At 37.2% G+C, this 11,553-nt stretch overlaps 1 protein-coding gene across 1 annotated transcript; it reads left to right on the top strand.

Moving 5' to 3' along the window:
* The first annotated feature begins 270 nt into the window (after nucleotides 1-270).
* On the top strand, nucleotides 271-11,325 carry SLU7 (SLU7 splicing factor homolog (S. cerevisiae)). Its single transcript, XM_010088044.1, has 15 exons — nucleotides 271-452; nucleotides 1,094-1,247; nucleotides 1,515-1,595; nucleotides 2,193-2,357; nucleotides 3,772-3,837; nucleotides 5,431-5,478; nucleotides 5,982-6,113; nucleotides 6,380-6,477; nucleotides 7,619-7,686; nucleotides 7,887-8,026; nucleotides 8,898-9,059; nucleotides 9,504-9,608; nucleotides 9,800-9,874; nucleotides 10,130-10,234; nucleotides 11,137-11,325. Exons 1-15 carry the CDS (start codon nucleotides 289-291, stop codon nucleotides 11,323-11,325), a joined length of 1,752 nt encoding a protein of 583 aa, XP_010086346.1. The 5' UTR covers nucleotides 271-288.
* Nucleotides 11,326-11,553: the final 228 nt, after the last annotated feature.

Raw genomic sequence — 11,553 nt, 5'->3', positions numbered from 1 at the left:
CGCGAGGGCTGGGAGGGCCCGGCAGCGCGTGTCCTGGCGCTGTGTGCAGAGCTGCTGCTCTTCCTTCCTGTCAGGTATCAGACTAGCCAGGGAAGAGGAACATTAATAACTTTTTTTTCAGCCCTGGTGCTTTTTTTCGTGGAAAGATGCACGTCAGGAATGTTTAATGCAGTGGTGTTGGCTTTCTGGAATGATACAAAACCACGCTGAGGAACTCTGCTGTCAAATAGTATTGCTTTGTAAGACTTTTTTCTTCTTTTTTTCTGTTAGAGGGAGGAAAAAACGAAAATGGCATCAGGGACAGTAATGAACGCCTCTCCTGCGGGAGGGTCAAACGATGTGAGCCTGGAGGAACCGAAGAAGATGACAAGGGAAGACTGGAGGAAGAAGAAGGAATTAGAAGAACAAAGAAAATTAGGAAATGCACCTGCTGAGGTGGATGAAGAAGGAAAGTGAGTTTTACTAAAGCTGTTGTTATTCTAAAGCTACTGGTTAAAAATGTCTTTTTCCTGTTGTGATCGCAGAATAATCGTGAGGGTGATACATGATTTCTGTATGAGTCATTGTAGAAGGAAATAGTTGAACTTTGTGAATTTGCTTTTAACATTCCAGTCATCCTCAGAAAACAGATATTTTCCAAAAATAATGTAGGTTCAATGTTTAGGTGTTCATATCTATTGATGGTGCTGCTGAAAAGTCCCATCTATGCAGGTACATATAAGTGGAATTTAAAAGTGACCAAAACGTAGTATTGGGGAACCTTGCTGCATACCTTTTCTCTTCCCTCTCTCTTGCTTCTACAAGGCTCATTGCTTCTGAGAAGGGAAATGTAACTATTTTTGTGCTCTCTAAGATTGCATAGAATAAGGTGTTTGAATTGGACTCAGGAGTTTAGGTGAATTAAATGGCAACAAAATCTCAATGAAAGTCTCTGTTTATCTGGTGAATTAAAGTTTATTTTTCATTGCATTGTAACAATTTTTTTTTTTCACTTCTAAACCACTGAACTTTAATGTGAGGGTTATTTGCTAGGCTAAGTTGTTCTGTATTTTTTTCCCTATGCTGTGTATTTATTACACGATGTCTTTTACAGAGATATCAATCCTCATATTCCCCAGTACATATCCTCAGTGCCATGGTACATTGATCCTTCTAAAAGACCTACACTAAAGCATCAGAGACCTCAGCCAGAGAAGCAGAAGCAGTATAACTCCTCTGGAGATTGGTACAAACGAGGAGTTCAAGAGGTATGCAAAATATTTTTGTCATAAAATAAAGCTTTGGTTTGTTCGGTGAGAAAATAATTTCTGGTTACATGGTTTTGAGGGAGACAGGAGCTGGGAATTCTTATTCAGCAGGCAAGTCGTGGTGTTTGGTAATAATCAAAATACATTGTCTGGCTTTAGGTAGACCACGCACACTTTAGTTATATTGAAAAAATGAATTAATTGTTGGGAACATGTACCTGAATCTTGCTACAAGTTTGTACAACCCTGTCTTTTTCTGTTGTTTAGCATGCTGTAGCAACTAGATATCGTAAAGGAGCTTGCGAGAACTGTGGTGCATTGACACACAAAAAGAAAGACTGCATGGAGGTAAACTTGACTTTTGTTAATCTTTTGATGATTTGGAACACTGTGAATTCTCATGTTAGTGAAAAATAGCCAGCTATAGCTAAAATTTAAAAATTACTACTTTTGAAAAAGCTATTTTGAAAAAGGTTACAAGTGTTGAAAGGTGTCTTGAAAATTTCTAAAGACATTGTTATGTAGGAAAAATTAAGGGGAAAAGGGATACTCTTCACAGTGTTGCTCATCAGTTCTGTTTGTGATAAGCACTGCAGTAAAGGAGAAAATGTTTATCTTTTCATGTTAATTTGCTTTAACTCAACTGCTGCTGTGCCTGTCTTTCTGTGTCATGTCAGCTACAAGCCGTCCCAAGATACTGTGTTTTAATTGCTTTCTTAAATTTGGAAAATAGAATTAGAAATTGAAGGGGTTTGGAGTCAGTTGCACTACTTTAAAATACAGAAATTAACTACTTGCATTTATTCATAATTCACAGGCTTATAGTGCTGAATTTAACTGGCTTTAGAGGAGCTCAGTTGATACTATTTTTAAAGGGATATCTGAGTGAATAACATATTTTAGTCTGATGGATGGATTCAACCTTTTTTTTTTTTTTCCTTTCAGAGGCCCAGGAAAGTTGGAGCAAAATACACAGGCATGAATATTGCACCAGATGAACATGTGCAGCCTCAGCTGATGTTTGATTATGATGGAAAGCGAGACCGTTGGAATGGTTATAACCCAGAGGAGCACATGAAGATTGTAGAGGAATACGCCAAGGTTGATCTGGTATGTAGGTGCTTTGGTTTACTGGGGGAAAAGTTTAGTATTTGGCTTGGCTGGGAGGAGGAACGTTTGTTATGTGCACTGTTAATATTAGACCTTGTGTTGTGCTCACAGTGAAAAAGCAAGATGGATTCTGTGTTTGATAGCAGACTTCACTTAAACTGAAATTCAGATGAGAAGTGGCAGCTGAGTCTGTACAATAACTAAAGTGTCTGTCCAGATTGCTTACTTTTTAATAGACAAGCCTTAGAATTTATTACCCAAGTTGCAGATTGAATTGCAGGAAAGAAAGGAATTTATTATCTGGCTGTATTAGAGCCAATAAATCGGTATCTATTTTGTAACCTTATTCATGTTATTTTACTTAAGAATCCTTTCTGTTACCATGATGGAGCAGAGGACTATTTGTATGTGTCTCTGTGCATGTTGGCATTTGCTGCTGCAGTTAACTATCTGTATGCACCAAATCCTTGTGGACACTATTCACTTTTTAGGAAAAAAAAAAAAAGTTCACTACATTGGCTGGATGTTGGCTACGGGTTCCGAAAGGTAGTTATTCAGTGCCTGGTCTTCAGTATTTTCCTATAGTGTGTAGGAAAGACAGAGACAGTTACCTCTCAGTAGTATCTAGTGACAGGACAAGTAGCAGTGGGCACAAATTGAAATACAAGACATTCTGTTTAGACATAAGAAGAGTTCTACTGTAATGGTGATCAAGCAGTGGAACAGTTTGCCCAGTAAGTCTGGGGAGTCTCCATTCTTGGAGGTAATCAAAACCAGCCTAGACATGGTCCTGGGCAACCTGTTGTGGTAAGCCTGCTTTGAGCAGGGGGATTGTCCTTGGCAGCCTCCAGAGGTACCTCCAGTATCACCCATTCTTTGGTTCTATGATTTCAAACACATACAAAAAGTTCACTACATGCTGCTTTAAAATCTCACTTGAGATGCTAGATTTGCTTTTTGGCTGAACCATAAATACTTGTAGCATCAGTCGTGAAGTACCTTAAGCACTGAAGTTTCTAACTAGATTGTGAGGACACAGTAATAAAACTGATGTTTTTAAACACTATTGAACTGAAATAAGCTATCTTGTTCTTAAAGTAGGATAAATGTAGTAATGGTATAGTTGCATAAACTCAGTAAACTTATATTTAACGGTATAATATAAAAGAGTAAAGTCATTAGTAGACATAGTTTCCTTTCCTTGAGGCTCAAAAACAGCATAGTAAAGCACAGGAGTAGAGGAGGCAAGCTCTGGGCTGCTGATTTTTTACAAAGAAGAGAATTAAAGTCCCCATTTTTTTTTTGTAATAATGAATACATTTAAATCACAGCAGTCACGAGAGATGCTTACGATAAGTATTACTACGGACTTGCTATTGAAATACTAAACCCAATACATTTTCATGATACACAGGCCAAACGTACACTGAAAGCCCAGAAGCTTCAGGAAGAGTTAGCATCCGGAAAGCTGGAGCAAGTGGTAAGTAAACTAAACCCTAATTTATTTTTGTTTAGGCTGAATAAAAATACAACAGGTTGCTTCTGCTCTCTGATGCTTTTACTCTCTATACAGAGTCTGCTACTGGTTTTTGTGCCCTTCAGTAATTTAAAGATTTTCCTAGCACCAGCATAGTCTGTGTCACATTCAAGAATTTGGAGCATCTTATGAGAGCTGCTTTGTTTTCCCCTTATGGGCAAAAGTTGTGTGATTATTATTCTTTCTACAATTAATGACATTGAATTTTGGGTCAGAAAAACTTGTTTTCTATGTAGTAATTTTGTTCATATACTGAAATGCTTCCTTTGTATTTAAAGATTGTTATGTCTGACTAATGTTGAGGAAATGACTGTTAAATGGCTGTGGATTGTTTTAGTAATGCTTAGTATAAATTGGAATAGGAAGATATTTTCTTTATCTTAGAACCAAACTTGTTTATTCTTCAGTCGTTGCTATGGCTATGTACAGTGTCTCTGGTTATCTGAAGGCTGAGCATATGTATTTCTCTCTGGCTTATAACTGCACGGTTTGCATCTTCCACTGACTTCTACAAGCTCCTCTTAGATTATAGACAATGCTTTTGATAATCTTTGATTTAAAATTATAATTTTAAAAGGCATTTCTGATAATATTCTAAGTTTATAAAATGGGGAAAAAGGTAGAGACTGCTACTGCTCAGAAATAGGTTTTTTTAATCACTGTTGTAAGAAAGAAAACACCAAGCAAAAGACTGCATGCAATTGGGCCTCCGTTTTCCAGAGGCTGTCACTTTGCATTTTGTCACTAGATGGCAGGGTGAGCTTAATCTCAGCCCAGGACAAACTGCAGCATTCTGACCTTCCTGATAGAAAGGGAATTCTCTTCTTCATGTCCATTTTTACCACAAGGCAAAAGTTGTTGGCTTCCATATACTTATTCCTTATAAAATGGAGCTGTAAGAAGACAAGTATGTTTGAAACGTAAGAACTATCTCTGATGCAGAGGACCAGGACTGATTTGCGGTCAGTTCTGGCCAATGTGCTGGTCAGCCTTCCAGGACTCACAGTTGTTTCCATCTTTACTGCTACAAGTATTCTCAAGTTAGAGGCTGAGCAAGTTAAAAAAATAAATTCTGGCTATGTTTCTCCAGATTAAATTATGGCTTGTGATTCATGCTCAGTATTCCTGTCAATCCTAACTAAATACTTGCATACATATTTTCTTAATTAATTTTTTTAAGCTTTCAGAGTTGAATCTTGGTTATATTTGCATAATATGAAATATTCTAGTCTAAGCCATTAGTGTTCGAAGGCATAGCAAGCTTTAAATAACAGGGATAGTTCTTGCCGTTCTTGCAAAGGCTTGGAAATTTAGTTGGGAATACAGTGAAAAGGTCTCCGACATGGATCTGTAATAGAGACACTTAAAAGCTCTTTCCTAGAATGCTATATAGCATTCTTTGTGCATTTGTACAACAGGTGAATTGTGTTTTGCATCCAGAATCAAGCTCTGCTTTGATTGCTCTTTATATCCCTGCCATTTTTCCTCTCTCCACTATCTTGTCTTCTCTGCTGATGTGCTCTTTGTTTGCTGCAGAACTCCCCAAGACACCAGTGGGGAGAAGAGGAACCAAACTCACAGACAGTAAGATGATTACCCACCGCATCACACCATGGGCAGAAAAAAGGACCTGTAGTTAGTGGAACAGTGAAATGAGGGTGGCATAAGGGTTTGAATGTTGGGTTCATGCCACTGGCTGCCTGTTCTTTTGGGCAGAGGTTGCTGGGTTTCATAGAGGGTTTTCTGGTTTTGTTTTCATTCCTGCATGTTGCAAAAGTTAGATGTGCAAGCAAATAAGTAGTTTTTAATATGTGGTATGTTTTGCCCAAGATAACTGGTTTTTTTAATATCATCACAGTTAGGTTTTTATAAGTGTTTCCACATGAGGAAGTGGAAATCCTTTAACAAGAGTATTTGTGAAAACTGTTGAATGTTACATTAGTATGACAGCAAAGCCTGAGTCAATGATGCTAGCTTTTAACTATGGAGATTCCAGAATTTTTAAAGAAACCACTGAAGTCAGATTCTTATACTTGTCCCTCGAGTGAATGTCCTCTTTTATTTAGAAGTTTCCCATCTCTCCTCAGGAAAGAGATCATAACAGTGAAGATGAAGATGAAGATAAATATGCAGATGACATTGATATGCCTGGGCAGAACTTTGACTCTAAAAGACGTATCACAGTTCGAAATTTACGTATTCGAGAAGATATTGCAAAAGTGAGTAAAGACTTCTTTACAGATGTTATTTTGTATTCATGAGACTTAATTTAAAAAAATTCTATGCTCAGTTATTAATGAGTTTCTATATGTGTTGTGGGTTGTGGAGGTTAAGGTCTAGTCTCAGTTCTATTCCTGCTCATGTTGTGACTTCGTCAAGGTCATCCTTTTACACAGATAAAAGTTTTTTAAATGTGTAAGCTGGGGGATACAGGAGTAACTTTAGTTCTTTTAAAATCATACATATCTAACCTCTCGTTCCCTAGTACTTGAGGAATCTAGATCCAAACTCTGCTTACTATGATCCCAAAACAAGAGCAATGAGGGAGAACCCGTATGCCAATACAGGCAAGAATCCAGATGAGTAAGTTAAAACAGGGTCATGTTTACGTATCTGCAAAACTGTTAAAAATGAGATTACTTTTAATAGTTGTATATTTTTTTGTATCTTGTTTGTCCTTTTACTCATGAATCTCTAGTCAGTTGTGCGTAGAAGTAGTACTACACATGGAAGAATTGTTTTATTTAGCAGCACTTTTTGTTTTAGTATATAAAAGTGGTATTTTAATAATACTGGCCCTTAATCTTCAGGGATATGTGGACCAGCATGTACTGTAATGATCTGTACAAGGATTAGAACACTGCTGTATCTAGAAGTGACACCTGTAAACAATAATGATGTTTACGTAAAGTATTTCAGTAACCAAATCTTAAATGTCATCCCTTGTTTGTTGGGAGGCATTCAGCACTGGAGACTAGCATGGAGCATCTGTGGTACCTAACTAAATGCTTGAATTAGAACCAAAAGTTCCTCTTATATTAGTGGTGTCTGCTTAGAAAATGTGTGAAAGCTTTGCATTGTTTAGGTAGACAACAGATGCTTTCACTTCTCTTGAGTCATAATTTGACCTTTGTTTCTGCCACAGCTTTGCAAACTGAAAAATTTTCAGAGTGGCTTTTGGTAGATCAAAAGAGTGGGGCAATTGGATTGTTAACATAATTTGACTTTCAACCTGTGTTTCATATACTTGTTGTGAATCTCTTCAAGGGGTGTGCAGAAGGTAATGGAGAGCAGTTAAGCTATTACCAGGCTTTAACTCGGTAAAATACACTGAGTCTGGGCAGGAGGAGAGATTCACAAATCTGAAAGCTGAGAATCACTATGCTAGAATGTCACCTACCATTCATGCATATTTATTGTACAGTTAGGTCCAAGCTTGACTCATGGTGCTTGGTATGCCAGACAAAGCTCCAGGTGTCGTAAGATGTTTCCATGTAAACAGAAGCATCAACTATTCTGAGTTGCTGTCTAATACTTTCATGACTCAATGGGGAGCCTGGACTTTCAATTTAATGTATTGCGTTGAATGCTCCTTCCTCTTTGTCCATTCTTAACTCTCAGGGCACAAAGGAGAATTTTTACTCTCTTGTTGGTGTTCTATGATTGTATTTAAAAGGAAATCACGTTACTTGAATGCTAAGAATCATCTTGTTCTTTTCTGCAGAGTTGGTTATGCAGGTGACAACTTTGTTCGCTATACTGGAGATACCATTTCAATGGCACAGACTCAGTGTAAGTGGGTTTGTTTTGTTTGTTTGTTTAAGAAAATGGGCTTAAAAGACTTGATTTAACAATGCTGCTTTGTTGCAAAAGAGAAATAAATCTTTTCATATTGAGGCTTTCTTTCAAATTACTACAGAATTTGAGATCATAATTTGAATGCCTGTGTCAGTTTTAGAATCAATATTGAGTAAAACCTCTTGTGTACACAGTGTTTGCTTGGGAGGCTTATGACAAAGGCTCTGAAGTTCATCTTCAAGCAGACCCTACAAAGTTAGAGCTGCTTTATAAATCCTTCAAAGTAAAAAAAGAAGATTTCAAGGCACAGCAGAAAGAAAGCATCCTAGAGAAGGTAATAGATATTTGGTTTTATTTAGTAAGAATTCTGTTGAATCAGAAGTCTGGGTCTTGGGGAATAAATAAGATTACTAATGCTATGAGAAAATGCATCAGCTGTTCTCAGCAGCTTCGATTCATAAAAAGATTTTTATACCTGTACATCAATTGGGTTCATTATATTATTTAATATAGGAACCTTTGAAGATCTGTTGGTATTTCTTTGAATTATTGGGAGATCTTCCCTTAATTGTCAGAATTTCTCCAGTGAAAAATCTGACAGCAGTATGTAGGAGGAGTGGGAATTCAGATTTATTTTTTTTAATAATATGGGGTTGAAAAAATTCTTTTAGTGTTTGAAAGTGGTATCTTTTGCAAAACACCCAAGTAACTGTCTCCCAAAATTATTTTTAAATTTTTCTTTTAAAAGTGAAAAGGATGATTTTCATACTAGAGTTTTGCGTGCAGTCTTCTAGATAAATATTTTATATTTTACTACTGTTTTCTTGGACAACTGACAACTAAATAATCCATTTAGTTTCTAACCTTGTCAATATTCAAGTTTGGAGGGGGACAGGAAGTCCTGCTCTAGTTATACCAGAGCCTTCTGGTTTAGTCTGAAAGGTTTTCCTACTTTGAGTGAGCAATATCACTGTTGTAAATCCTCTAAGCATTAAGAAAAACAAAAAAACCGAGCCAAAAACCCCAACAAAAACCAAAAACACCATAATGGCTATAGGAGATGTATTTCTCTCTTAATTATTCACTAAAGATTAAGCTGTCTCTGTCCACTTCTTTTGTGTCATCTTCAGAAGGTACTGAAGGTGACTTTTCAAAATGAATGTCATTTCTACATGAATTACGTGTCATTTCTATTTGCATTTTAGTATGGAGGTCAAGAACATCTAGATGCCCCACCAGCTGAACTGCTGTTAGCTCAAACAGAAGATTACGTGGAGTACTCCAGGCATGGAACGGTCATCAAAGGACAAGAGAAAGCTATTGCTTGCTCTAAATATGAAGAAGATGTGAAGATCAACAACCATACGGTAAGCCCTAATTTATGTAAAAATTATTTAAAAATTAGATTCCCTCCCATTGGAGGGGAATGAGGTGTGGTAGGATACAGTACGGTATAATTAATACAGAAATACATCTCTCCTTGCTCAAATGTGACACTCTCCCTTCTCTACAAAGGAGGAATTTCAAATTGTCATGGGTGTGATGTGAATTAGAGGAGCTGCAACGGCAATCTTAAACTGAAGGGGAAGTTACTGTATTTCTCTTTGACTTTTGACTTTGAGTTGACCACATCCTGTTGCTTTTCTCTTTTTTGAAACTGTACGTGTAAGGCTAACGTAAAAGTACAAAAGTATTTCTCATAACTTTCCTTTCTGGATTGTTTGAATAATTTCCTTACCAGAATATAGCCTCACCTGCTTTGTACGGGAGTATCATTGTGGACGTAACTGCTATGGTGTCTTCCCTTGCAGTGCATTTGGGGTTCATACTGGAAAGAAGGCAAATGGGGTTACAAATGCTGCCACTCATTTGTCAAGTACTCCTACTGTACAGGAGAAGCTGGGAAAGAAATTGCTGTAAGTATTGTCTTATCTGGTCACTTGGAAAGAGCTAAAAGGCATTCATCTTCCTACCTAAGTTTCAGACTGTTTTGGTTTTTTTTAGTGGGTTTTTGGTTGGGGTTTTTTTTATTGGCTTGGTTTTTTTTGTCCTTTCCCTTTCAAATGTGCTTAGTAAATGGGAATCCTTCCTCTTCTCTGTTGTATAGAACACTGAAGCAAGCTCACTGGAAGAGCAACCCAGGGAGGAAGAGCACACGACAAAACCCAAAACACTGATGGAGGTAGGTTGTTTTCCTTTCTCAGGAAGGTACGTATTTATCCTCAGCATTTTAAGAAATGGAAAGATACGTATAACTACAAAATAATGTAAGTCATAATGAGTCTGAAAATTATTAGACTGCATTATTAGATCCTTAACATCTTTATTGAAAACTGAGCTCTCCGATAGCTCTAATAGGTGCTTGGGATTTAATGGCTTGAACATTACTAATGTTTGCAAGTTGAATCTTAACAGTAGCTGTTTTTCCACCTTTCAGATCCACCAAGAGAAACAGAAAGAAAAGAAAAAGAAGAAGCACAAGAAGATCTCAAATTCAGATAGTGAGGGTGAAGAGAAAAAGAAGCAAGAAAAACTTAAAAAGGTGCACTATACTCTTCAGTGGTTTTGTGGCAAAAAGAACTTGAAATATATTTTACAACAATGTCAGTTTTATGAAGCCTGTAATGCAGTTCTTGTGGTGTTCTGTGAGATGTTCTTTGATGCTAATTTTGAGCTAGAGCAAATTTAAAATGCTGTTAGATGTTCCAAAGTACATTCCCTATTTCTCAGCAAACATGCAATAAATATTTAGTTTTGGAAGATGTAGTTTAGAAGAATTAGAACACTTCCTTTCTAGGCATTTATTGCTGCTGTAGATTGATAAAAGACATTGCAGAACACAGTGGTTTGGGTGTTGAAGAAAGATGGAGAGATCAAAGGCACTGTGGAAGCTTAACTTAGCACTTTTTATCCCAGACTTGGGCCCAGTCTCACAAATGATGCAGTAAATCCATTCACCAGGCTATCTACTGACTACTGCTGAACAGCCATTCCACAAGCACAGCGGCCTGCCTCTGGATATTCAGAGTGTGAAACTAATGTATTTCAAAGAGCATTTAAAAAAAAAAAAATAATGCACCCTGACTCTGGGGGGAGAACAAACACCAAAAAAACCCCAACAAACAAACCCAAACCCCGTATCTGCTTTTGTACTTGCTGGATCATTATTAGATTTTAGGTAAGACCAAGTAGTTTCTTACTTGATTTTGGCAGTTGGAAAGAGATTAAAGTATCTTGTTTGCTAAATACCATTTTACCATCATTCTATGTTAAACACTAAAAAATGAGGATTAAATGAAGTGTGCTCTAGGTAGGCCAGACAGAGGTGCATTGCTTATCCCACCATTCTGCCTGCTGCTTGTTCGTTATACTAGAATCTAATATAAACTTTTTTTTTTTAATGAACTTTCATGGTAGTTTGTTTTTTTTTTTCTTTCATTTCAGGCACTAAATGCAGAAGAGGCTCGTCTTCTCCACGTTAAAGAAATCATGCAGCTAGATGAGAGGAAAAGACCATACAACAGTATATATGATCCCAGGGAGCCATCAGAAGAGGAAATGGAAGCCTATAGAATGAAGCGTCAGAGGCCTGATGATCCCATGGCCTCTTTTCTCAGACAGCAGTCACAGTGAAAATCATTCCAATACACAGGACTTCTTTTCATACTTGTTTACAACGCTGTAGATGCTTGCTTTCCTTCCCCATGTCTAATAAGTGCCAGAAATGGCAGAGACCTTTTTTTGCACCAAGAAGTTGGTGAAAACTTCTATAAACAGACTTAAGCTGTTCAATACTGGCAGCAGTTTTATATATATGTGTACACATACAGTCATACTGTGGTGGGTTAGCCCTTGGCTGGG

The sequence above is a fragment of the Pterocles gutturalis genome, unplaced genomic scaffold, assembly GCF_000699245.1.
Source record: "Pterocles gutturalis isolate BGI_N339 unplaced genomic scaffold, ASM69924v1 scaffold50101, whole genome shotgun sequence".
NCBI lineage: Eukaryota > Metazoa > Chordata > Aves > Pterocliformes > Pteroclidae > Pterocles > Pterocles gutturalis.
The sequence above is the reverse complement of the archived record's forward strand: the minus strand, read 5'-3'. Positions and strand labels throughout refer to the sequence as shown.

Coding starts and splice junctions, on each gene's coding strand:
- SLU7 (XM_010088044.1), top strand. CDS start 289: ATGGCATCAGGGACAGTAATGAACGCCTCTCCTGCGGGAGGGTCAAAC. Junction 6,114..6,379: donor TTCGAGAAGATATTGCAAAA/GTGAGTAAAGAC, acceptor CTCGTTCCCTAG/TACTTGAGGAATCTAGATCC. Junction 7,687..7,886: donor TTCAATGGCACAGACTCAGT/GTAAGTGGGTTT, acceptor TTGTGTACACAG/TGTTTGCTTGGGAGGCTTAT.